General features: G+C 41.5%; 1 protein-coding gene across 1 annotated transcript; it reads right to left on the reverse strand.

The window, feature by feature from the left end:
* Window positions 1-1,129: 1,129 nt before the first annotated feature.
* Window positions 1,130-24,289, reverse strand: snrpb (small nuclear ribonucleoprotein polypeptides B and B1). Its single transcript, XM_073061477.1, has 7 exons — window positions 24,135-24,289; window positions 21,747-21,898; window positions 16,120-16,231; window positions 11,853-12,005; window positions 11,073-11,202; window positions 6,979-7,101; window positions 1,130-1,412 (listed from the first exon to the last, which is right to left on the reverse strand). Exons 1-7 carry the CDS (start codon window positions 24,135-24,137, stop codon window positions 1,375-1,377), a joined length of 711 nt encoding a protein of 236 aa, XP_072917578.1. The 5' UTR covers window positions 24,138-24,289; the 3' UTR covers window positions 1,130-1,374.
* Between the last annotated feature and the right edge of the window lie 388 nt (window positions 24,290-24,677).

Here is a 24,677-nt window from a genome sequence, read left to right on the forward strand (position 1 = left end):
TAGATGGCTGTGAATGTGTGGAATTCATTGCCACTGACAACTGTGAAAGCCAAGTCATTGGGTATATTTAAAGCAGAGGTTCATAGGTTCTTGATTAATCAGGGTATCAAAGGTTTCGAGGGAGAAGGCAGGAGAAGAGGGTTGAGAGGGATGATAATAAATCAGCCATGATGTAATGGCTGAGCAGACTCAATCAGGAAAAATTGGCGAATTCTGCCCATCTCCTCTTAGGGTGTAATCTTCTCATCACCCCCCCCCCCACCCCCCTTAGGTAGGAAATATTCCAGTATGACAGTAGGTCATTTGTGTTGACCTGTAGAGTGCATGAGTAAAGGAGAATGCACAAGTTACTGTGGGATACTGTAAATAGCTACAAGGTGGCAGGAATCAAAGCGCAGAACTGTGCAAGTGAAATGAAACTCTAAATTAAGACTGCAACAAGAATATACTTAATATTAACACACAAGACATTCAATCCAGTCAGTCAATAATTTCATTGAACTTGAAACTTCATTGCTTCAAATCTTCCAAACTTCAGTCAGGTGCACTATCTGCTTTAACCACTTCAAATGACAATGTTCTCCACTTAAACCAGTAAGATTGGAAAGGCAGGCTGATATTTCCAGTGGATCAGAAAAAGAATTCTCTGAAATGAGTTCAGCAAAATAGCAGCAATGAACATGAAATAGCAGACTTGATGAGAACTTTTAACCAAGGGATTGTGGTCTGTGGCATACTAAACCAAAACATATTTACAAGAGTACTGGGTTTAGGGTGCCTGTATTTTCATAACTAAAGCGTGATTTCAGCTGAAAAGAAATGAATACTTTTAATATTTGAACACCTTAGGCTATAACTGAATTTCCAAGATAAATAAATCTCGAATACAAAACTAGAAATGAGAACTACATTCACATAAAGAAGTTTCTGGGTTCCTGTTCTGCAGCAAGCTGAATAGAACCAAAGGATAAACTTACACATTTGTATTAGTCCATACATAAAGATATGGTTAAACAAAAACAAACTTTTTTACAACGGCTCTCGAGGATTTTCCAATTGTCCATCTTGCTGTAGAAGCTTCTGCTGCCAATCTTATGGTGGCACTCAAAGAAAAGTCGGAAATTCAACCTTCACTTTACTCAAACATTTTAATAAAGTAAATATTACAATACAAATCAAACAAATTCCAACCGGGCAACAGTTTTGCCATTCTACTTATAAAAAGTCCCAGAAAATTTAGCAATTGCATTGCAATAGGCAGCTGTCAAAGCAGCATGATCTGAAAAGTCTTTGCTCAGGATATCTCTTCTTCAAAAAATGTTCCCACGTAGATGGATATAATTTATTAACCTTGGTACCTTCCTCGTTTCATTATCACGGCCTTGGTGGGCGCATACTGGGTGGTGGAGGACCTGAAAGTGAGTTAGACATATTAGAACCCACTGCACCGGATTTAATTAAAAATGAGATAATATCAGACAGAGCATTTTCAGCTTGAACCTACATTTGGAAGTTAATATGTACAACAATAGTCTGGTAAGTTACTTAAGTACAGGCAGCCCCCGGGTTACGAACGAGTTCCGTTCCTGAGTCTGTCTTTAAGTTGGATTTGTGCGTAAGTCAGAACAAGTACATCTGGTATTATTTAGCGTCAGTTAGTCAAACGTTTGCCTTAATATATAGTATATATTTTACCTTTGTATGCATATAAAACACTTAAGAAACGTATGTATTCCAATAATTAAACCACTGCGTTGCTTAGTAATAATTGTAGCTTTCACACGCTCCATTATTCTCACTTTATCCATTAACCTTTAAAATTGTTCCGATCGTTGACCGACTGTAGCCTAACGCTTTTCCAATGACTGATGACATTTCACCTCTTTCCAAACACTTTATTATTTCCACTTTTTCAATTGCGATCGCTTCCCGTCAACGGAACAGAAACACTGTGGTTGGCGGGTCCTGAGCTCCACCGGGTCCAAAGGACCACCACACTGAATTCCCCGGGTCCTAAAGTCCACCGCACTTAAAACAGGTTAAATGGGACAAGTGGGGGCTGTGCTGGGTTTGGGTTTGGATATTTGATCCTCCACAATATTCCACGTGGGAATTTAAACTGGAGGTGGCAGTGTTTTTTTTTACGAGGTCGAGTTGCGAGCTCGACATCAACCTGGTACGGATGGAGAGTGCACTCGGAAGCAGTCTGTCACTGGATCGAACTCTGGAACCTCCGTTCTCGAGCCTGGTACTGATCTCACTGCGCTACCAGCCCACCAGAAGGGGGGGTGGGCAGGTGATTCTTGCTAAGATAAATTTAAGCCAAATACAAAGTTACACACTCAACAGTGTCAACGGCAATGACTTAAAATGGAGGACAGCTTTGAGATCCGACTTTAAATGGCGGAAGCATCGTGATCTGACTAAAAATGGCAGACGGCGTTCTTCCTCGGTTTGTAAGTACGAGTTGTTCGTAAGTCGGAAGTTCATAACTCGGGGACTACCTGTATAGGCATGGCGAGTGACAACAATTTAACTGGAGTGTGCATCCAGGATTGACTACAGGATTCTGAATCAGGAATTGTTTTGTCAGTATTACAAAGGGGGACATGTTAAACATTATGGCATGCACAGGACTGATAAATCCCCAGGACCAGATGAGATCTATCCTAGGTTGCTGGTAATAGATTGCTGGGACCACAACAGGTAAGGCAGCAGAAAACTGGAGGATCGCAAATGTTGTTTAACGAAAGCAACAGCGATAAGGTAGGGATCACTACAGCCTGGTGAGTCTTAAACCAGTTCCATGGAAATTACTGGCAAAAATTTGAAGAGATAGGCTTTATATGCATTTGGAAAGACGGGTTGTCAGGGATAATCAGCATGGCATTGCAGGGGCAAATCCTGATTTTGTTAAGATTTTTTTGGAGGAAGTAATTATAAAGTTTGATGAAGGAAGGATGGTAGACACTATTAAAATGGGACGTTGCTTAAATAAACATTAACTAATGATAAGGCCCCACATGGTAAGCTGGTCCAGATTTAGGCATGCAGGATCCAAGGCAAGTTTGCTAACTGCATTCAAATCTGAGTGCTAAGCTATAAAGCCATAGGCATAAGAGCAAAATTTGGCCCATCAAGCCTGCTCCACCATTACATCAGGGCTGATTTATTAACCATTCTCCTGTCTTCTTCTCATAACCTTTGACGTCCTGACGAATCAAGGACCTACCAACCTCTGCTTTATGAACACCCAATGACTTGGCCTCTACTGCAGTCCATGGTAGTGAATTCTACAGATTCACCATCCTCTGGCTAAAGAAATTCCTTCTATTCTCTGTTCTAAATGAACGTTCTTCTATTCTGAGGTTGTGCCCTCTGGACTCTAATACAGAAAACATCCTCTCCACATCCATTCTATCAAGGACCTTCAATAGGTTCCAATGAGAACCCCCCCCCCCCCCACTTCTTCTAAACACCACCGAGTAAAGGCCCAGAGCCAGCAAACACTCCTCATATGTTAACCCTTTCACTCCTGGAATCATTTGCGTGAACCTCCTCCAGATCCTCTCCAGTACCAGCACATTTTTTCTTAGATAAGGAGCCCAAAACAGCTAATAATCCTCCCAGTGTGGTCTGACCAATGCCTTATAAAGCCTCAGCATTACACCCTTACCTTATATTCTCGTCCTCTTGAAATAAATGCTAACATTCCATTTGTCTTCCTTACCACTGACTCAACCTGCAAAGTTAACTTTAGGGAATCCTGCACAAAGACTCCTAAATCTCTTTGCATCTGATATTTGAATCTTATACATTTAGAAAATAATCTACACCTTTATTCCTTCTACCAAATTGCACGACCATAAACTTCCCTCACTTCCATTTGTAACCACATAACAATTACAGCACGGAAACAGGCCATCTCGGCCCTTCTAGTCTATGCCAAACGCTGACTCTCACCTAGTCCCACCTACCTGCACTCAGTCCATAACCCTCCATTCCTTTCCTGTCCATATACCTATCCAACTTTACTTTAAATGACAATACCGAACTTGCCTCTACCACTTCTACTGGAAGCTCGTTCCACACAGCTACCACTCTCTGAGTAAAGAAATTCCCCCTCGTGTTACCCCTAAACTTTTGCCCCCTAACTCTCAACTCATGTCCTCTTGTTTGAATCTCCCTTACTCTCAATGGAAAAAGCCTATCCACATCAACTCTATCTAGCCCCCTCATAATTTTAAATATCTCTATCAAGTCCTCCCTCAACCTTCTATGCTCCAAAGAATAAAGACCTAACTTGTTCAACCTTTCTCTGTAACTTAGGTACTGAAACCCAGGTAACATTCTAGTAAATCTCCTCTGTACTCTATTTTGTTGACATCTTTCCTATAATTCGGTGACCAGAACTGTACACAATACTCCAAATTTGGCCTCACCAATGCCTTGTACAATTTTAACATTACATCCCAACTCCTATACTCAATGCTCTGATTTATAAAGGCCAGCATACCAAAAGCTTTCTTCACCACCCTATCCACAAGGTTCCACCTTCAGAGAACTATGCACCATTATTCCTAATACTCTCTCTGCCCATCACTCTGCCTGTTCTCCATCTCCCTCTCGTGCTCCCCCTCCCCCTTTCTTTCTCCCGAGGCCTCCCATCCCATGATCCTTTCCCTTCTCCAGCTCTGTATCACTTTCGCCAATCACCTTTCCAGCTCTTAGCTTCATCCCACCCCTTCCGGTCTTCTCCTATCATTTCGCATTCCCCCCTCCCCCCACTACTTTCAAATCTCTTACTATCTTTCCTTTCAGTTAGTCCTGACGAAGGGTCTCAGCCCGAAACGTCGACAGTGCTTCTCCTTATCGATGCTGCCTGGCCTGCTGTGTTCCACCAGCATTTTGTGTGTGTTGTCACCATTATTCCTAGATCACTCTGTTCTACTGCATTCCTCAATGCCCTAACATTTACCATGTATGTCCTATTTTGATTAGTCCTACCAAAATGTAGCACCTCACACTTATCAGCATTAAACTCCATCTGCCATCTTTCAGCCCACTCTTCTAACTGCCAGCTCTTTGCCCATTTTCCCATACTACCCAAGTCTTTCTGCAGACTTACTGATTCCTCAACACTACCTGCCCCTCCACCTATTGTTTACAAACTTGGACACAAATCCATCAATTCTGTCACCCAAATCGTTGACATTTAATGTGAAAAGCAGTCACAATACTGACCCCTACAGAATATCACTTGTCATCGGCAGCCAACTAGAATAAGCCCCCTTTACTTTGACTCCTGGTATCTTTCCTGTAATACTATGGGCTTTTATCTTGTTAAGCAGCCTCATGTGCAGCACCTTCTCAAACGCCTTCTGAAAATTCAAGTGTACATTCCTTGACTCCCCTTTGTCTATCTTGCCCGTTACTTCCTTAAAGAATTCCAACAGATTCATCAGGCAAGATTTCCCCTTAAGGAAACCATGCTGACTTCAGCCTATTTTATCACATGTCTCTAAGTACCCCAAAACCTCATCCTTAATAATGGACTTCAATATATTCCCAATCAATGGTTTATAATTTACTTTCTTCTGTCTCCCTCCCTTCTTGAAGAGTGGAGTGACACTTGCAATTCTCCAGTCCTCCAGAACCATTCCAGAATCTAGTGATTCTTGAAAGATCATTACTAATACCTCCACAGTCTCTTCAGCTACCTCACTTAGAACACTGGGGTGTAGTCCATGTGATTTATGTAAATTCAGACCTTTCGGCTTCCCAAGCACCTTCTCATTGGTAATAGCAACTTCACCCACTCCTACCCCCAATGCTTTTGAATTTCGCGCATACTACTAGTGTCTTCCATAGTGAAGATTGATGTGAAATACCCAAGTTTGTCTGCCATTTCTTTGTCCCTCATTACTACATCCCCCGTGTCATTTTCCAGTGGTCCAATACCTACTCTTGTCTCTTTTACTCTTTATATATCTGGAAAAAATTTGATATTATTTTTGATATCTTCATATTTCACCTTTTCTCTCCTTATGGCTTTTTTTAGTTGCCTTCTGTTGATTTTTAAAAGCTTCCTAATCCTCTAGCTTCTTACTAATTTTTGCCCTCTCTTTTGCTCTTATGCTGTCTTTAATTTCCTGTCAGCCACTGTTGCCTCATCCTCTTTGGAATTTATCTATCTTACGCCTTTTGAAGTGCCCCCAGAGACTCCCGTTGATAAACTGACAGACTGGGGCTCAAGTTGATAGCTGCCCAAAAGTCAAACTACATGAAGATAGAGTGGTAAAGACAGCATATGGCATACTTGCTGTAATATGCAAGGGTAGAGAATATTGAAATCAGAAAGTTATCTTGTAATTTTACAGAACTGGTTAAACCACAATTCAGTATTCAGAGTCTCAATGGTGAGAAATGCTGGCTATTAAAGTTGCAGAACTTCAACCCCAAAGAGATGACCAAAAAAAACTTTGAACTTGGATGGGAAACAAACCTCTGAAACAAGATATATATAAATAAAATGACACTAACATGGCTGTATCTACTACACTCCATGTTATCTCGGATATGTTATCTGGATAGTTGATCGGTAGTGCAAGCAGCCACAGAGCACGCTGTTAACCCTAACTCCAGTAAGTCCCCACGATCAACATCAACTTCTGGAGTATTTAGAGCTAACATAAATGCCCACTCATCAGGTTTGACTCAGAAAGAAGTTTCCGTATGAATGAGGATAGTTAATGACGAACCAGGTTTTTATTGCTACTTTTTGGGATTCGCCTACAAATGACCAGGTGTTAAATTTTATTTCACAATTTGCTGCTGAAAGACTTGAATTTATGATCAGTTGCTTGCCTAATGCCGTAACTAGCTATGAGATGCCAGTTGGGGAATTAAATTTGGATACATTCTATTAGTCTGTAGATAACAATTTCAGATCTGAATCAAACAGTAGCCCAAACTTGCCTCTCATTCCTGGCGGTGGTGGTCTCATTCCTGGTGGCATTCCCATTGGTGCTCCTCGGCCAGGAGGCATTCCCATAGGTGGTCCCATAGGCGGCCGCATACCAGGAGGAGGGCCCATCATACCTGCAAATCAATTACATACAACGTTGGAGACTTGAGCACAAGTGAAATGAGTCACTCTCCTCTTGCTAGTAAAAAGCATAAAGGTCAGTTCCCTGGAATGCCACTTTCACACAAGGGTGAACAGTCTGAGTGCACTGCAAACAAATACACTGACTGAGAGATGGCGCAGGGAGAGATCTGCTTTCCTGGGGCAATAGGTCACCTGGGAAAGGAAGGATCTGTACAGATCAGACAAACTGCACCGTACTTGCCCTGGAAATGGGTAGTTTTACTTAGAGGGGTTGAACAAGATTTCCTAGGTGATGGGCTGTTGACCAATGAAAGAAGTAAAACCAGAAATGGAAGGAAGAAAAAGTAAAAAGGAATCAAAAATTAGAAAAGAAATGGAGTTGACCCTGCTTGATGCTATGTACATAAATGCCAGAAGAATCGTGAATAAGGCAGATGAATTCAAAGCACTAATAATCTCACAGAAATACACTTTCTCTCATGAAAACATGGCTCGGAGAGGGTCACAATTAGAAGCATTAGACTCACAGATGAGATGGCAAAAGGGATTACAAGAGAGGTGGACAACATTTGTTCAACAATCACAAGCATGAGAAATTACATGTTTGAAAGATAGATAGATAGATAGATAGATACTTTATTCATCCCCATGGGGAAATTCAACTTTTTTTTTCCCCAATGTCCCATACACTTGTTGTAGCAAAACTAATTACATACAATACTTAACTCAGTAAAAAATATGATATGCATCTAAATCACTATCTCAAAAAGCATTAATAATAGCTTTTAAAAAGTTCTTAAATCCTGGCGGTTGAATTGTAAAGCCTAATGGCATTGGGGAGTATTGACCTCTTCATCCTGTCTGAGGAGCATTGCATCGATAGTAACCTGTCGCTGAAACTGCTTCTCTGTCTCTGGATGGTGCTATGTAGAGGATGTTCAGAGTTTTCCATAATTGACCATAGCCTACTCAGCGCCCTTCGCTCAGCTACCGATGTTAAACTCTCCAGTACTTTGCCCACGACAGAGCCCGCCTTCCTTACCAGCTTATTAAGACGTGAGGCGTCCCTCTTCTTAATGCTTCCTCCCCAACACGCCACCACAAAGAAGAGGGCGCTCTCCACAACTGACCTATAGAACATCTTCAGCATCTCACTACAGACATTGAATGACGCCAACCTTCTAAGGAAGTACAGTCGACTCTGTGCCTTCCTGCACAAGGCATCTGTGTTGGCAGTCCAGTCTAGCTTTTCGTCTAACTGTACTCCCAGATACTTGTAGGTCTTAACCTGCTCCACACATTCTCCATTAATGATCACTGGCTCCATATGAGGCCTAGATCTCCTAAAGTCCACCACCATCTCCTTGGTCTTGGTGATATTGAGACACAGGTAGTTTGAGTTGCACCATATCACAAAGTCCTGTATCAGTTTCCTATACTCTTCCTCCTGTCCATTCCTGACACACCCCACTATGGCCGTGTCATCAGCGAACTTCTGCACATGGCAGGACTCCGAGTTATATTGGAAGTCTGATGTGTACAGGGTGAACAGGACCGGAGAGAGTACGGTTCCCTGCGGCGCCCCTGTGCTGCTGACCACCGTGTCAGACCTACAGTCTCCCAACCGCACATACTGAGGTCTATCTGTCAAGTAGTCCACTATCCAATCCACCATGTGAGAGTCTACTCCCATCTCTGTTAGTTTGTGCCTTAAGATCTTGGGCTGGATGGTGTTAAAGGCACTAGAGAAGTCAAGGAATGTAATCCTCACAGCACAACTGACCCCATCTAGGTGAGAGAGTGATTTGTGCAGCAAATACGTGATAGCATCCTCCACTCCCACCTTCTCCTTATACTCAAACTGAAGAGGATCCTGGGCGTGCCTGGTTTGTGGCCTCAGATTCTGTATTATCAGCCGCTCCATGGTCTTCATCACGTGCGACGTCAAGGCAACAGGTCTGAAGTCATTCAACTCCTTTGGTTGTGGTTTCTTCGGTACTGGGACAATACAGGATGTTTTCCACTGTCTGGGTACTCTTCTCTGCTCCAGGCTCATGTTGAAGATGCGCTGTAGTGGTTCTCCCAGCTCAGTCGCACAGGCCCTCAGTAATCGTGGGGAAACTCCATCCGGTCCAGCCGCCTTGCTGGTACAGATCTTCCTCAGTTGACCTTCCACCTGTGCAGCCGTAATCCTGGGCGTGGGCAAGGTCTCCTGTGAGGGAAGTAAGCCTGGTGTGGATTTCTGCGGTGAGGATGAGATTGTGCTGTCGAACCTGTTGAAGAAGTTGTTCAGCTGGTTCGTTTTCTCCACATCTCCACTTATGTTTGCCCCCCGCTTTGCACCGCATCCGGTGATGATCTTCATCCCATCCCACACCTCCTTCATGCTTTTTTTCTGCAGCTTTTGTTCTAGCTTCCTCCTATACTGCTCCTTTGCCCCCCTTATCAAAGACCATCATATGAGACTTTATGTGCAACTGAAGAATACAAATCAAGTGAACAATACTGTTGCAAGGGAACAGCACATTTTAACTGAGTCACTTAACAACAAAAGAAAAGCACTAGGACAATTATAATCAGAATTACCCCAGTCTATCCCAATATTAAAAATGCATTCATAAAGAAGTTCGGCAGTACGCAGAAAAAAAAAGCAGCTGTAGTTCCAGATTTAGTTTTAGCGAATGAAGTTGAGCAAGTTGGAAGTGGGAGAACATTTTTGTAGCAGTAATCATTTGGTTTGTCCAGCATAGTTATGGAAAAGATTTTTAAAAACAAAGGTTTAAGTTGGCATAAAGCCAATTTTGCTAGACTAAAAATTGTTTCAGAAGTGAACAGTACACACCCATTTGAAGAACTATCAACAGCATAGAGATGGGAAGCATTCAAGGTGCTTAGTACAAATATCTTTCCTAAAATAATGTGGATTGCCAAATCTATAGTCCTCTTAAATTCATATGGATAAGATTCAGCAAAAAAAAAAAAGCAGCTTGCTTTGGACAGCAAAAGCATGACACAGTAGACATTAAAAAGGAAAATCAGAAAGCAAGAGCTAGTATGGAAAAATATGAAGGGTCTGGGTGCGAAACATCAACTTTTCCATTGTACTCTGCCCAGCCTGCTGAGTTCCTCCAGCATTTTGTGTGTGTTGCTTGGAGGCATAGATTCAACAGATTTGGGAGTTTTCAAAGGGAGATGAGGAAAACTCAATGTCAGGGGCCTGGATCTGACAATGGGGAAGAGTGGTAAATTAGGATGTATTTAGAAACAGAAGAGATTCTGCAGATGCTGGAAATCCACAGCAACACACCCAAAATGCTGGGAGATCTTAGCAGGTCAAGCAGCATCTATGAAAAAATATAGCATTCGACATTTTGGGCCGAAACCTTTGAGTCCTGATGAAGGGTCTCTGCCCAAAATGTCGACTGTCACCTTTCCATAGATGCTGCCTGGCCTGCTGCTGAAAGGCGGGATTAGGTTGCAAAACAAAATCCACGTTTAAAACAGACACCAAGACCAATCAGCTACAACGTTCTGTGAGAAGCCATAACTGCACTATGTGAGTGGTGGCAAAAATGCAAGGCTTTGAGTATTTAGCTCCTAATAAGCACCTCCCTACCACACGGGCATCAATCATAAATTTAAGCACTAAAGTACATTTTTAGAGTTGATTTACTGCATCAGATCCTCTGTAGCAGTGTAGAGCTACTATTTGAACCTTTCGGTGTTACTGAACATACACAGTAACTATTTACAAAATTCACCAATTGGACTTCATGGTTTTTTCCCCTCGTTCAGTTAGGGCAAATATTGCGCCAACTAAGAGCATGTAGAAAAGAAAGGAATTATGAAATAATAAAGTGAAAGTTGACAGCTTGATTCTGTTGTAGTTTGACAATACAGTATACTTATAACAAACTGTCCTGATATCCTCTAGTAAGCTGTCAGTGTGTAGAGTTCTCACCTGGTGGTGGCGCTCCTCGGCCCAATGGTGGGGGGCCTCCACGGCCTGGACCATATTGCTGAGGTGCTGCTGCAATGCTGGATGTAACTGCAGCTGCTGCAACTGTCCCACGTGCTTGGGGTGTCATCACCTATTAATATCAGTATGAACAGCATCAATAAACACCAACTCCTGACCACTGTAAACATCACATCCCGAATTTGCCAGATTTGACAAATTTATGATGCAGAGCCACTTCTGTAGCTATTCTTATCATGAGATTAATTCACACAAGGTTTAAGACTCCTGTACTTGTAACCTGCAGCATAAACAATGTACTCAGTGGAAAATTTTCCAGTCAACAGAAAGAGCCAAGACATACCAAGGAACCCGTAAAAAAAGTGCTGGCAGATCTTGTAATCAGTAATTATTTAGACTAATGTGCAACAAATTTAAATGGGCAAATAATTTCCCAGCAATAAATTTCAGTTGATATTAATATATTCCTTTTTAAGGGCATATTACAATGCACAATAATCGTTGCTATAGGGACAGTATGATGTACAAAACTAATTAAGGGATAAATAACAAACTTTGGTTTCAAAATCAGCAAGGGCAGGCAAGTCACTGCTCTCAGCACAAGTCAATCAGATTCTTTTATACGGAAGATGCAAACATGTTAAATAACTAGTTTACGGTGACGTACTCTGGCATCTTAATATCTGGGTACAGACCAGTCAAAGAAAATTAAAGCATTGCAGTAGATAAATGACAGAGAGCGACAGCGAGGAAGATTCGCACCTGCTGAGATGGTCCTCCTACTCCTCGGACAGGACCTGCCAACCCAGCTGGAGCCTGTGGCATTGGTGCTCCAGCAGGGACACCACGACCCGCTGCTCGACCAATACCAGGACCTCCGGCTGCACCAGCAAGGGGCACACGAGCAATTCCAGTCTGCAATTAAGAAGGCACGTGTAATCCAAGATGTCCGAACAAGTGAACAGCTACAATCCAAATCTAGCAAAATCTCCAATATTCAATGCTACCTCCAATTCCTCTCCCCACAGATTTTAAGGTGTACACACAATGGGCCGAAGAGCATGATACCAAACATACACTGACATAAAATGTTTTAAATCGGTGCTTTACTACCTGGACACACTTCTGTTGTTGCCTCTCAAAATGATCCTCAGTTGGCATCAACCTCCACTTCAATCCACTGCAGCATTCTTACCACGATAAACTGGCTCAGTGCACTGAGACAATGCATTACCCCTCTTACACACACTTGTATTAGCAAAGACTATGATCACTATGTTCGTTTAATTCTGACAGCAACAGGGACAGTATTAAAAAAAAATTACCTTGGATGAGTAAGTGCACATTGTATCAAGGTGAATTGATTTATTACTGTCACAGGTACACGGAAACCCCATTCTCTTGCCTATTCCCCGTAACTTTCACACCATGACTTATCAAGAATCTATCAACCTCTGCCTTTAATACACCAATGACCTGGCCTCCACAAACCACAAATTCCACAGATTCAAAATCCTCTCACTGAAGAAATTCCTCATCTTGGACATCCATCTATTCTGAGGTTGTGCCCTGTTCCCAGACTCCCCTACTAGATAGATAGATAGATAGATAGATACTTTATTCATCCCCATGGGGAAATTCAACATTTTTTCCAATGTCCCGTACACTTATTGTAGCAAAACTAATTACATACAATACTTAACTCAGTAAAAATATATGCATCTAAAATCACCCTCTCAAAAAGCATTAATAATAGCTTTTAAAAAGTTCTTAAGTAGTTTACTTCAATACATTGAGTCCTAACCCCGGCACTTTAACATATCTTACTCCTGGCGGTTGAATTGTAAAGCCGAATGGCATTGGGGAGTATTGATCTCTTCATCCTGTCTAAGGAGCATTGCATCGATAGTAACCTGTCGCTGAAACTGCTTCTCTGTCTCTGGATGGTGCTACGTAGAGGATGTTCAGGGTTTTCCATAATTCTCCTAGCCTACTCAGCGCCCTTTGCTCTGCTACCGATGTTATACTCTCCAGTACTTTGCCCACGACAGAGCCCGCCTTCCTTACCAGCTTATTAAGACGTGAGGCGTCCCTCTTCTTAATGCTGCCTCCCCAACACGCCACCACAAAGAAGAGGGCGCTCTCCACAACTGACCTATAGAACATCTTCAGCATCTCACTACAAACATTGAATGACGCCAACCTTCTAAGGAAGTACAGTCGACTCTGTGCCTTCCTGCACAAGGCATCTGTGTTGGCAGTCCAGTCTAGCTTCTCGTCTAACTGTACTCCCAGATACTTGTAGGTCTTAACCTGCTCCACACATTCTCCATTAATGATCACTGGCTCCATATGAGGCCTAGATCTCCTAAAGTCCACCACCATCTCCTTGGTCTTGGTGATATTGAGACGCAGGTAGTTTGAGTTGCACCATATCACAAAGTCCTGTATCAGTTTCCTATACTCTTCCTCCTGTCCATTCCTGACACACCCCACTATGGCCGTGTCATCAGCGAACTTCTGCACATGGCAGGACTCCGAGTTATATTGGAAGTCTGATATGTACATTCTCTCCATATACACTATCTAGAACTTTCAACATTCAACAGGTTTCAATCAGATTTCCCCTTATTCTTCTAAATTCCAGCGAGTAAAGGCCCAGAGTCATCAAACACTCTTCATATGACAAGCCTTTCATTCCCAGAATCATTTTCATGAACCTCCTTTGAACCCTCTTTAATGTCAGCACATCCTTTCGTAGGTAAAGGCCCAAACTGCTCCCAATACTCCAAGTGAGGCCTCATCAGTGCCTTATAAAGCCTCAGCATTTCATCCTTGTTTTTATATTCTTGCAATTAATGCTAACATTGCAGTTGTGTTCCTCAGCACTGACTCAACCTGCAAGAATCCTGCACAAGGACTCTCAAGTCCCTTTGCACCTCAGAAATTTGAGTCTTTGCCCTGTTTAGAAAATATTCCTTCTACCAAAGTACACGACCATACACTTACCAACACTGTATTCCATTTGCCACTTCCTTGCCCATTCTCCAAATCTGTCCAAGTCCTTCTGCAGACTCCCTGCTTCCTCAACACTACCTGCCTCTCCACTTTGTCTTTGTACTGGCTGCAAACTTGACCATAAAAGCCATCAATTTCGTCATCCAAATCACTGGCATACAACATAAAAAGAACTTTGCAAACACCATTAACCATCAACAGCCAATCAGAAAAGGTTCCCTTTATTCCCACCCTTTGCCTCCTGCCAATCAGCCAATACTCTATTCATGTAGCATCTACTATCTACCGTGTAGTATCATGGACTCTTATCTTTCTAAGCAGCCTCATGTATGGCATCTTGTCAAAGGCTTTCTGAAAATCCAAATGCACAACATCCACCGAGAATTCCTCAAAGAATTCCAACAGATTTGCCAGACAAAAATTTCCAATTTTATCATGTGTTTCCAAGTACCTCAAAACCTCATCCTTAACAACAGACTCCAGTATCTTCCCAACCACCAAGATCAGGCTAATTGGCCTAGAATTTACCTTCCTCTGCCTTGCTCCCTTCTTGGAGAGTGGAGTGACATTTGCGACTATTCAGTCCTTTGAAACCATAACAGAATCCATTGATCCTTAAAAAATCATTACTAATGCCTAAATAATCTCTTCGGCTATCCCCTTCAGAAACCTGGGGAGTAGTCCCTTTGGTCCGGGTGACATATCTACCTTCAGACCTTTCAGTTTCTCAAGCACCTTCTCCCAAGTAATAGCAACTGGTTCTGTCCCTTGACACTCTTGAACTAGTATACTGCTAGTGTCTTCCACAGTGAAAGATTATTCAGTTTGGCCACCACTTTCTTGTTCCCCACTACTACTTCTCCAGTGTCATTTTCCAGTGGTCCGATAGTTACTCTTTAAATATCTGAAAATAACCTTTGGTATTCCTTTTGATATTATTGGTTAGCTTACCTAGTGTTTAATCTTTTCCTTCTTTATAGCTTTTTAGTTACATAGAAAATAGGTGGAGTAGGCCATTCGGTCCTTTGAGCCTGCACCGCCATTCAGTATGATCATGGCTGATCATCCAACTCAGAACCCTGTACCTGCTTTCTCTCCATACCCCCGATTCCTTTAGCCACAAGGGCCACAAGTTGCCTTCTGTTGGTTTTTAAAAGTCTCCTATTCCTCTAACTTCCCACTAAATTTTGCTCTATTATATGCCCTTTCTTTTGCTTTTATGTTGGCTTTGACTTTCCTTGTTTCCAAGGTCATCTTGCCTTTAGAATACCACTTCCAGTTTGGGATTTATCTATCCTGTGCCTTCAAATTGCTCCCAGAAACTTCAGCTATTGCTGCTCTGCTAATGCCCCTTCCAATCAACTTTGGACAGCTCCTCTCATACCTCTTTAATTAGTGATAGCTGATAGCAAATGTAAGGAAGCAAACCAATCCCTTAGACAGCTGACATACAACACGGGTTTGTTGTTAATTTTCCACCTAAAAGTTATTTTATACATGCATATCACAAACACATCACAAGCCAAATAAATTTCTGCAAAACAGAAGATTTTTTGAAACTCCTTAACAATGGATCTAATATCTCACTCACCGAGGGGTATGCTGTGTATCTAAACAGTCAAAGATCACTTGTGACAGGCTCACTGAAAAGCCTACGTGATTTACTATCAACTTCAGTCACGTTCATAAGCACAATTCCAAATTTAACCACATATATTGAAGTGAAAATTTGGTCATACTTATCAACAATTTACACAATAACACTTACTACCTTCTCCTAATATCTGACAATTGTTCTTGGCTTCAAATATTCCACAACATTTCTTTAAACACGCTGAATAATTGCAACAGCCACTACCTATAGCAAATCTCTGAATCACCAGTAAATACAATACCATTTGGAAATCAGGTTAACTGAAAGTGCAAACTGAGCATTTCCTTAGAAAATCAAGATCATTCTTATGGATACTAGAATTATCCAATCCCCAGAGCCTAGAAAGAAGATCCTTACATCTTTTGGGGGAGGTCCTTCCACTGTCATGGAAACCAATGTTTCACCACGTAGCAAGACCAGTCCAAGAACCCGCTTCTCCTCCCGCTCAGGTTGTTTGGAGTTCTTTGGCCTTATGCAGAATAGCAAAAGGATTAGTTTTCGAACAACCTAAAGATTCATATTTAAACTATTTCCACATCTCATTAAGTCTAGCAAGGCCATGCCTTCAGTTTTATTAAATCACTTATGTTGCAGAAACATAAGGTTGTTACAGTAGATGATTTTAACTTTCCACATACTGACTGGAAATACCATACTGTAAAAGGACTAGATGGAATAGAGTTTGTCAAATGTGTACCGACCGGAAAGTTTCCTTCATCAGTATGTAGAAGTCCCAACGAGAGAGCGTGTGATACTGCATCTGCTATTAGGAATGACACAGGGCAGGTGACAAAAGTTTGTGTAGGGGAACAGCTTGCATCCTGTGACCACAACACCATTAGTTCCAAAGTAAATATACAAAGAGATAAGTCTGGTCCGCATGCGGGTTGAGATTCTAAATTGGAGAAAGGCCAATTTTGACGGTCTCAGAAATGATCTGACAAGCGTGGATTGGGATAGGCTATTTTCTGCAAAAGGCGTACTTGACTTGCTTGGGAGACCTTCAAAAATGAAATTTTGAGAGTACAAAGCTTGTATGTGCCTGTCAGAATAAAAGGTAAAGGTAACAAGTGTAGGGAACCTTGGTTTTCAAGAGATGTTAAGGTCTTGTTTACGAGATAAAAGGAGATGCATAGCAGGTATAGGTAGGCAGGAACAAATTAGGTGCTTATGGAGTACAAAAAATGCAAGAGAACACTTAAAAAAGAAATCAGGAAGGTTAAATAAAAGAAGGCATGAAATTGCTCTAGCAGACAAGATGAAGGAGAATCCTAAGGGATTTTACAGGTTTGTTAAGAGCAAAAGGATTGCAAGGGACAAAATTGGTCCTCTGGAAGACCAGAATGGTAATTCACGTGTGAAGCCAAAACAGATGCGGGAAGATCTGCATCTGTATTTACTCAGGAGACATGCAGAATCTATAGAAGTGAGGCAAAGTGGCATCAACTTTATGGACTCTGTACAGATTAGAGGAAGAGATGTTTGCTACCCTGAGGCAAATCAGTGGGTAAATCCCCAGGGCTTGACAAAGTGCTCCCTTGGACCCTACCAGAGATATTTAAAACCTCCTTAGTGACAGGACACGTACCAGAGGAATGGAGGATAGCCAATGTTGTTCTGCTGTTTAAAATAGCCTCTAAACAGAAACTAAGAAATTACAGGTCAGCGGCTCTGACCAGTTGTGGGAAAGTTATTGGAAGGTATTCTAATGGACTGGATATATACATATTTATATGGATACAGGCTTATTAAGGATAGTCAGCATGGCTCCGTGCATATAGGGTCATGTCATAGAGCTTTTCGAGGAAGTTACCAGGAAAGCTGATGAAGCTTGATGTTGTCTACATGGATTTAGTAAGGCATCTGACAAGGTCCCACATGGGAGACTAGTCAAGAAGGTTCAGTCGTTCGGCATTCAGGATGTGATAGTAATTTGGATTAGACATTGGCTTTGTGGGAAAAGCCAGAGAGAGTAATAGAGGGTTGCCTTTCTGACTGGAGACCTGTGACCAGTGGTGAGCTGCAGGGATTGGTGCTGAGTCCTTTGTTGTTTGTCATCTACATTAATAATCTGGATGATAGTGTGGTTAACTGGATCAGCAAATTTGTGAATGACACCAAGACTGGGGTTATAGTGGACAGTGAGGAAATTTATCATGGCTTGCAAAGGGATCCATCCACAGCAGCAGGAAAATGGTCTAAAAATAATGGCAGATAGAATTTAATGCAGACAAATGCGAGGTTTTGTACTTCAGTCAGACCAACCAGGGTACGAGTAGGTCTTACACAATGAACAGTAGGGAACTGAGGAGTGTGATAGAACAAAGGCACCTGGGAATACAGGTACATAATACGATGAAAGTGGTGTCACGGGTAGATAGGGTTGTAAAGAAAGTTGTTGGCACACTGGCCGTCATTAATCAATGTACTGAGTACAGAAGGTGGGATATTATGTTGCAGTTAAACAAGAATGTGGAAGATTGAGAGGTTTTGATAGAGGTTTACACAATTATGACGATATAGATAGGGTAAATGCAAGCAGGCATTTTCCACTGAGGTTTGGTGGGACTATAGCCAGAAGTCATGGCTTACGGGTGAAAGGTGAAAAGTTTAAGGAGAACATAAGGGGAAACCTCTTCACTCAGAGGGTCGTGAAAGTGTAGAATGAGCTGCCAACACAAGTGGACTTTGCAAGCTCAATTTCAATGTTTAAGAGAAGCTTGGACAGGTACATGGGTAGTAGGGTATGGAGGGCTATGGTCCTGGTGCACGTCTTTGGGAGTAGGCAGCTTAAATGGATTCATCATGGACTAAATGGGCCTGTTTCTGTGCTGTACATCTCTATGACTCTAACATAATTAAATTTATCCTCATCCATAAGGCACATGCAGAAATGAGAATTCTCTTAAAAGTATTAAAGATTTGTGCTGACAACGACCCTGGCAGGAAGACTACAGATAACACAAGAAAACAAACCAAAAATGACTCTTCGGTTACAGCTCCAAGTGCTTGGTTACCTCTAGCGGATCACACATGTGCATTTTTCATACACGGGCCCAGTCACCTATTGCAAGAAAATCATTCAACTTGGGGACCAGTGATGAAAAATATCTATGTTCTACTAATGTGCATTGTAAAGATCATTATTAAATGATGTTGGAAGGCCTGTAATGAAATTGCATGAAAGACTGAAAAAACTTTGCTATCTTCACTTGAGAAATCTTTTAAAAGCACTAAATATTGAATTTTCCTTGTTTGTTTAAGCTGTGCCTAGTACTAATAATCTAGTACTAGTACTAAATGTGATAACTCATTATTTTAATCGTCATTGGTAGCTTTCCCACACCCACACATTTAGCTTTGACTACGCCCCCTAGGCCAATAGATATCTTTATGGGCTTACCTAGTTTTACAGGACTCTTTAGGCCCCATGGACACACACAAAGGCTTAGGTGTGAAATAATAAGACACTATTTTAACTTTATTTCAATCATTAGTTTAGAATAGCATCATTAAATGCAAATAATCCCATATCACTTTTAAAAATATTTAGATATAGCACATTAACAGGTGTTAATGTTAACAAGTGTTAACAGGTGCTAACAAGCCTGTGTCACCCAATTACCCCCATTGACTAACTGACCCGCACGTATTTGAATTGTGGGAGGACCAGAAGGAAAGTCACATGGTCACGGGGAGTACGTAAAAACTCATTACAGACAGCAGTGGAATTGAACCCAAGTCGCTGGTACTTTAATACCATTCTGCTAATCACTACACGACTGTACTGCCCCTTATTACCAGGGATGACTTGCTTGTGGTAAATGCAGCAATCCATAATCCACAAAAGTAAATCTACATTTAAGTTTCAATAGTTCCATTTAGTATCAGATAAAGAAATGCAATATACATCCTGAAACTCTTGTTCTTTGCAGACATCCACGCAAACAGAAGACAGCTCCAAAGAATGACTGACAATAAAAACTTTAAGAAACCCAAAGCCCCCCTACTTTCTCCCTCCCATGCACAAGTAGCACAAAAGCAATGACCCACACCCACACCCACCTTTCAGCTGCCAGAAATGGAGTCAGTGAGTAGGGAAAGGAATCTGTGGTCGAGGATGAATTGCTTGAAGAATTTACTGGGTATTGCACAAGCAGTGTTGCAATTTAAACAGTGGAAGATCAGTGGTTGCAGTTAATGTTGGCATTCAAATGACAATATTTCAGGTGATACTGCCAAAGGTTGAGGAATATAGAAGAGTCTGAAAATATAAGTTTGGGAAGCATGAGGAGAAACAAGGAGGAAAACTAAATGCAAGTTCTATGCTGGAGATGCGTGAGGGAAAGGAAAGAACTTTAGGTTTGGCCCAATTAACACATAGAAAGGAAGAGACAGAGGCTGCTAATCAAATTAGCTCAATCTTAGTGACAAGCAGTTCTCACACTTAATGGGAGCCAGGGAGACAAAGTGGAGGGATATAAGGTAGCAGTCTGCAGCAACAGAAAAAAAAACTAGTTTACCTCTGAGCTGGAATAAGGAGCAATTCTGACAGGTTAGCAGAGTCCAAGCATCCCACCCAGCATAGTCTATATGGTCTAAAGTGACCACCTGGTGAATGGATAAGCCAGCTATTGCACATCTGGTCAAGCAACCAGATTAGTTAAGCAAATCAGTAATTATAGAAATAATACAGTAAAGCTGTCAAAGATGAGCTAACAGGGATTCAGGAAGCACAATTTCAGGTGAATTAGAAAAGTTCCTCTACCCCAGAGCTCATCACTGAGAAGTGTAAAGAGGACCTGCAATTGTTGGGGGAGGGGAGGGAAAGACAAGGAAATCATTTCTCCTACTGTAACAAAGTAGCAAGCCCACTTCAGTTACCAGTGGTGAATGTGACCTTGTAATTTCATGTGGGAAGAGACTTTAGAGAAGGAGGGAATGACTGAATTCAAAGATGACATTGAAAAGCAACCAGAGGCCAAGGCTGGTTAACATACTTGCTACTTTGTCTTTTCTGTCCCCATCTAACCCATAGTAGTCAAAAATATACCTCAGTACTGAATAAAGTCAACCTCCAAAATGAGAAAGTACGGGACAAGTTAAATGGGACTAAGGATCAAAATTCCCAGAACTAGGATTCTAAGAGTTGGCTGTAGAAAGTAGATGCAAATCTCTAGATGTTGGATTGGAAATTCAAAAAAGGTAATTCAAGAAAGAAGAGGGAGAGAAAGCAGAACCAACTCATTTAAGTATCTGCTATTGGCAAAAAAATTTAATTCTTTATTAAAAAGAACATACAGCCTAAACATGCTTATGAACCTTGATAAATATAACTAGGAATAATAATGGAAGGCAATGCATAAAGTGTACAGTATTTGAATTTCCAAAATACACCAAAAAGGTATCAAATAAAATGTTATTGCACAAGGTGTGGGCATAGGTATTAACATATAAACTTGGATAGAAAATTATGTAACTGATAGTAAATAAAGTGGGGGTTAGAGGGTCATCTTCAATTGGCAAGATTAACCAGTAGGGCCTCAGATATTTAAAACAACTTGGATGAAGAAATCAAGTCAAATGTAACCAAATATGCTGATGATACGTGCTAAGCGAGATAGTAAACTGTGAAGGTATTAGACAGGTTAGGTGAGTAAGAACAAACTATAGAAATGGAGCATTATATTGGTAATGAACTATTTCTGAACAACAATAAAAAGCAGACTGTTTAAATGATATGACACTATTAAATGTACTTTTTGATAAAGATCTAGGTAGCCTTGTACAAGAAGCAATGTTAGTAAACTACTTGGGAGTTTATAAAGCTTTAATGGGCATGAAGGCTCAGTATAAACCAGCCAGTAATCACCATCTTCACAATATACAACAGGAAGATGTCTCTCAAGAATACTGTAATGCAGTAATAAAACCAGAGCAAATATTCTTCCTCTCCATATAGAAATTAATTTTAAGCTTCTTACTTGATCTTCCTGAACTCGTCACAATCACATAGGATAAGGTTCATGTGTTTGTCAAACGCTTTGAAGGTTCCAATAAAGATGCGCCCATCCTGAAGGATGCACCTCATTCTGTAGTCAATATGCTGAAGCATCTTACTGCTCTTACCCACCGTCTGATGAGAGAAGTTATTACAGCAAATGGTCATTACACCATAGACATTTCAAAGCTTTTCTAGCTTATAAGCAGTACTAGATTTCACTTTACCCAGTTTAGAGACTCAAAACTGATTTCCACTGATCATAGCTCAGTCACTAGTATTGGTTTGGAGTCACTCTTAGCTAGAGAACAACAGACACCAAGCCAGTAATATTCAAACCAACAATCCTTAACCAAAATAACTTTAAAAGCAAAGTAATACAGATTTCATTATATACGCAAGTTTTTATAACCATCATGCCTTGTGTTTTGCCATATTTTGGCAATTCAATTCTCAAGCTTGTAAGTTAAATAAGATGAAAGGTGCACTTAAAATTACTATTTTTTTTGATTATGACAGAACTCCCAAATCTTTCCCAATCTGCCCTTGAATATGCTGCTTGTCTTTCAAAGTTTTAATAAGCACACATGCCTACATTCTCTTTCTTCCATAAAGGTCCCACCCCAAACAGCTTCTCTCTCCACCTGCCAGCTCTTCAATCTTGGGGCATAGCTGTTCCCTGACCAGTGTCAAAGAGGGTACACAGCAAGTTAGTCACACTTCTTATAATCCAATATTCCACATTTACTGCAAACAATTTATGGGATAGAAAAAATAGGGTGATTCCCTTTTGACAATGTTCCAAAGAAGGCCATTTTACTCTTTGACTAGCCATATTACAATTAATCAGACTATATATTGTGTTCCAGTGTTTCACACAATTATATTATTCCCATGTAAATCCATATCTTTTCACTCCTTTTCACAATTGTAATTTAAGCAATATGGCCAAAGCTCCCTTTTCTTTACAAACCTTCCTTTCTATTTCAATTGGAAACTCTCATTATGCAGCATATGTGATTGCTACCTCTTTTAGTCACACACATCTAGTTATGTAACTTTGGGCAGACTCCTTTTATATTCACAGTGGATTTCAGTTAATGTGGGCTATCAGTTAACAACTTTTAAAGAACAAAAACAAATAGAGAAAATAGTTGGGTTTCCCTTCGTTTATTTATTTGGGATGCTTTGCTGCTTAATTGGGACAGGAGACTGTTGCCGAAAAGTTTCTAACTAGTGTCAGTCATGTGGCCATCAGACACTACAACGTGCTTAGAGTGAGCAGTTTTTAAATAGTGTCACTTGTGTGAGCTTGTGTTCAAAAAGCAGTGACTTTTGTCACTGATAGTAAGACAATTCAGAACTGATTTGCTCTCTGGGGTTTCAAGCACTCAGACTTGGAGATGCCAAAAACAGCCAGGAGTGAAAATTAAACAATTTCACTATTTTGACAAGTTGGGAACTACAAAGAATTTGAAAGTATCAACAATCATCTTGAATGTTACAATGAAAATGAGGACTTGGAGGATATAATCATTAGAAGCATTTTATGAAGGCAGTCGGTATCTGTGCTGATTTTGTCCATTTACAGTCAATGAAAAGAACAAGACATTGATAACAACTGGGAACTAACACACAATTCTAGAGCACTGTAGTTGTTTTGATAGTGTTCTAATTTGTTTTGAATGTCACTTAAATACAGTTTGTTACTCAGTTATATAGCACAACCCTAAAACTGGAGATTAGACTCATGGAGGCAGTGGCATCTCTATCTCAGGAACACCAGCTTGTTATTTCTCATACACAGTTTAAATGAAACCAGGCCAATTTGTAACCCTGGTGAAATCTGTTTTCTTTACTGTGCAAATGAGTACAATTCCAAACTTTCATACTAATCACTCTTCTCATAGCCATTGTGTTTTGCTGCAGTCACCACCCCCGCCCCCGTGTCAGAAAGCGATGTACAGGTTCCACTACCCCGCCGTCCCGCTCCCCAATACCCCTCTTCCCCCACGTGTCACAGACCCATTCCCACTCCTTTGCCCCAATCTGCTCAGTCCTCTCCCATTCTCAACTCACACTTCCCATTCATTTCCACTCACCCACCTCTTCACTACCTCTACCCTGAGACCCTCTCCCACTCTATCACATTCTTCATCCACAGCTACAGCCCCGAAAGTCTCCTTCTCCCCCACCCGCTCATAGCCCCTCTCCCACTCCTACACCACCCGCCCCCATCGCTTCAAGGTCCCGGGTACTAGGCCGCAGGCTGCCGCCAACTCCGAAAATTGTATTGCGCACCAACTGTGTGCACAATACAATTCAGACATCGTTTATCGGGGACCCGAGGAAGGGTATCGAGCCTTCTTACCATGGTTGCGGGCGGGATGGGCGCACAACCCGACGGATTGCAGAGCGAGAGAGGGGAAGCAAAAAATTCCTACGAAAGGCCGCAGGTACCGAGATTCGCGCGCCGAGGCCGGAAGTTTGCGCGTGCGCCGTGCCGGCGGTCCCCAAACCGCATGGGCGCGGAGCAGCCTGGGATACTGGCGAGGGCAGGTCGCGGGAGCAGGAGGTCAGAGTTGCGACTCGCTCTGTGTCTGAGACTGGTTTAAAAGCAGGACGTCCTTCGCAAACCTGTCCCCAGATTCTCTTAATGTGTCGGAATAGAAAGAGGCCATTCAGCTCCTCGAAGTCTGCTGTGCCGCTCGATAAGGGTCGTGGCTCATTCGACATTCCTCAAATCCACTTCGTATACAACTCTTCATTCCCTTACTGATCACATCCTTAAAGATATGCACAATGAATCTATCCAACAGTTCTCTGTGTCAATGCCACAGATACAATGCTGAGAGAGGTTTTGGAATCGGTTTATTATTGTCACTTGTATTAAGGAATAGTGAAAAGCTTGTCT

Source organism: Hemitrygon akajei, chromosome 11 (genome assembly GCF_048418815.1).
Source record: "Hemitrygon akajei chromosome 11, sHemAka1.3, whole genome shotgun sequence".
Lineage (NCBI taxonomy): Eukaryota > Metazoa > Chordata > Chondrichthyes > Myliobatiformes > Dasyatidae > Hemitrygon > Hemitrygon akajei.

Bases quoted from the DNA above. Each gene is read 5' to 3' on its own strand.
- snrpb (XM_073061477.1), bottom strand. The intron at 16,232-21,746 runs GTAAGAAGCTTA...ATTCTGCATAAG, and splicing joins GACGAGTTCAGGAAGATCAA to GCCAAAGAACTCCAAACAAC. The intron at 7,102-11,072 runs GTGAGAACTCTA...ATTGATTTGCAG, and splicing joins CCGAGGAGCGCCACCACCAG to GTATGATGGGCCCTCCTCCT.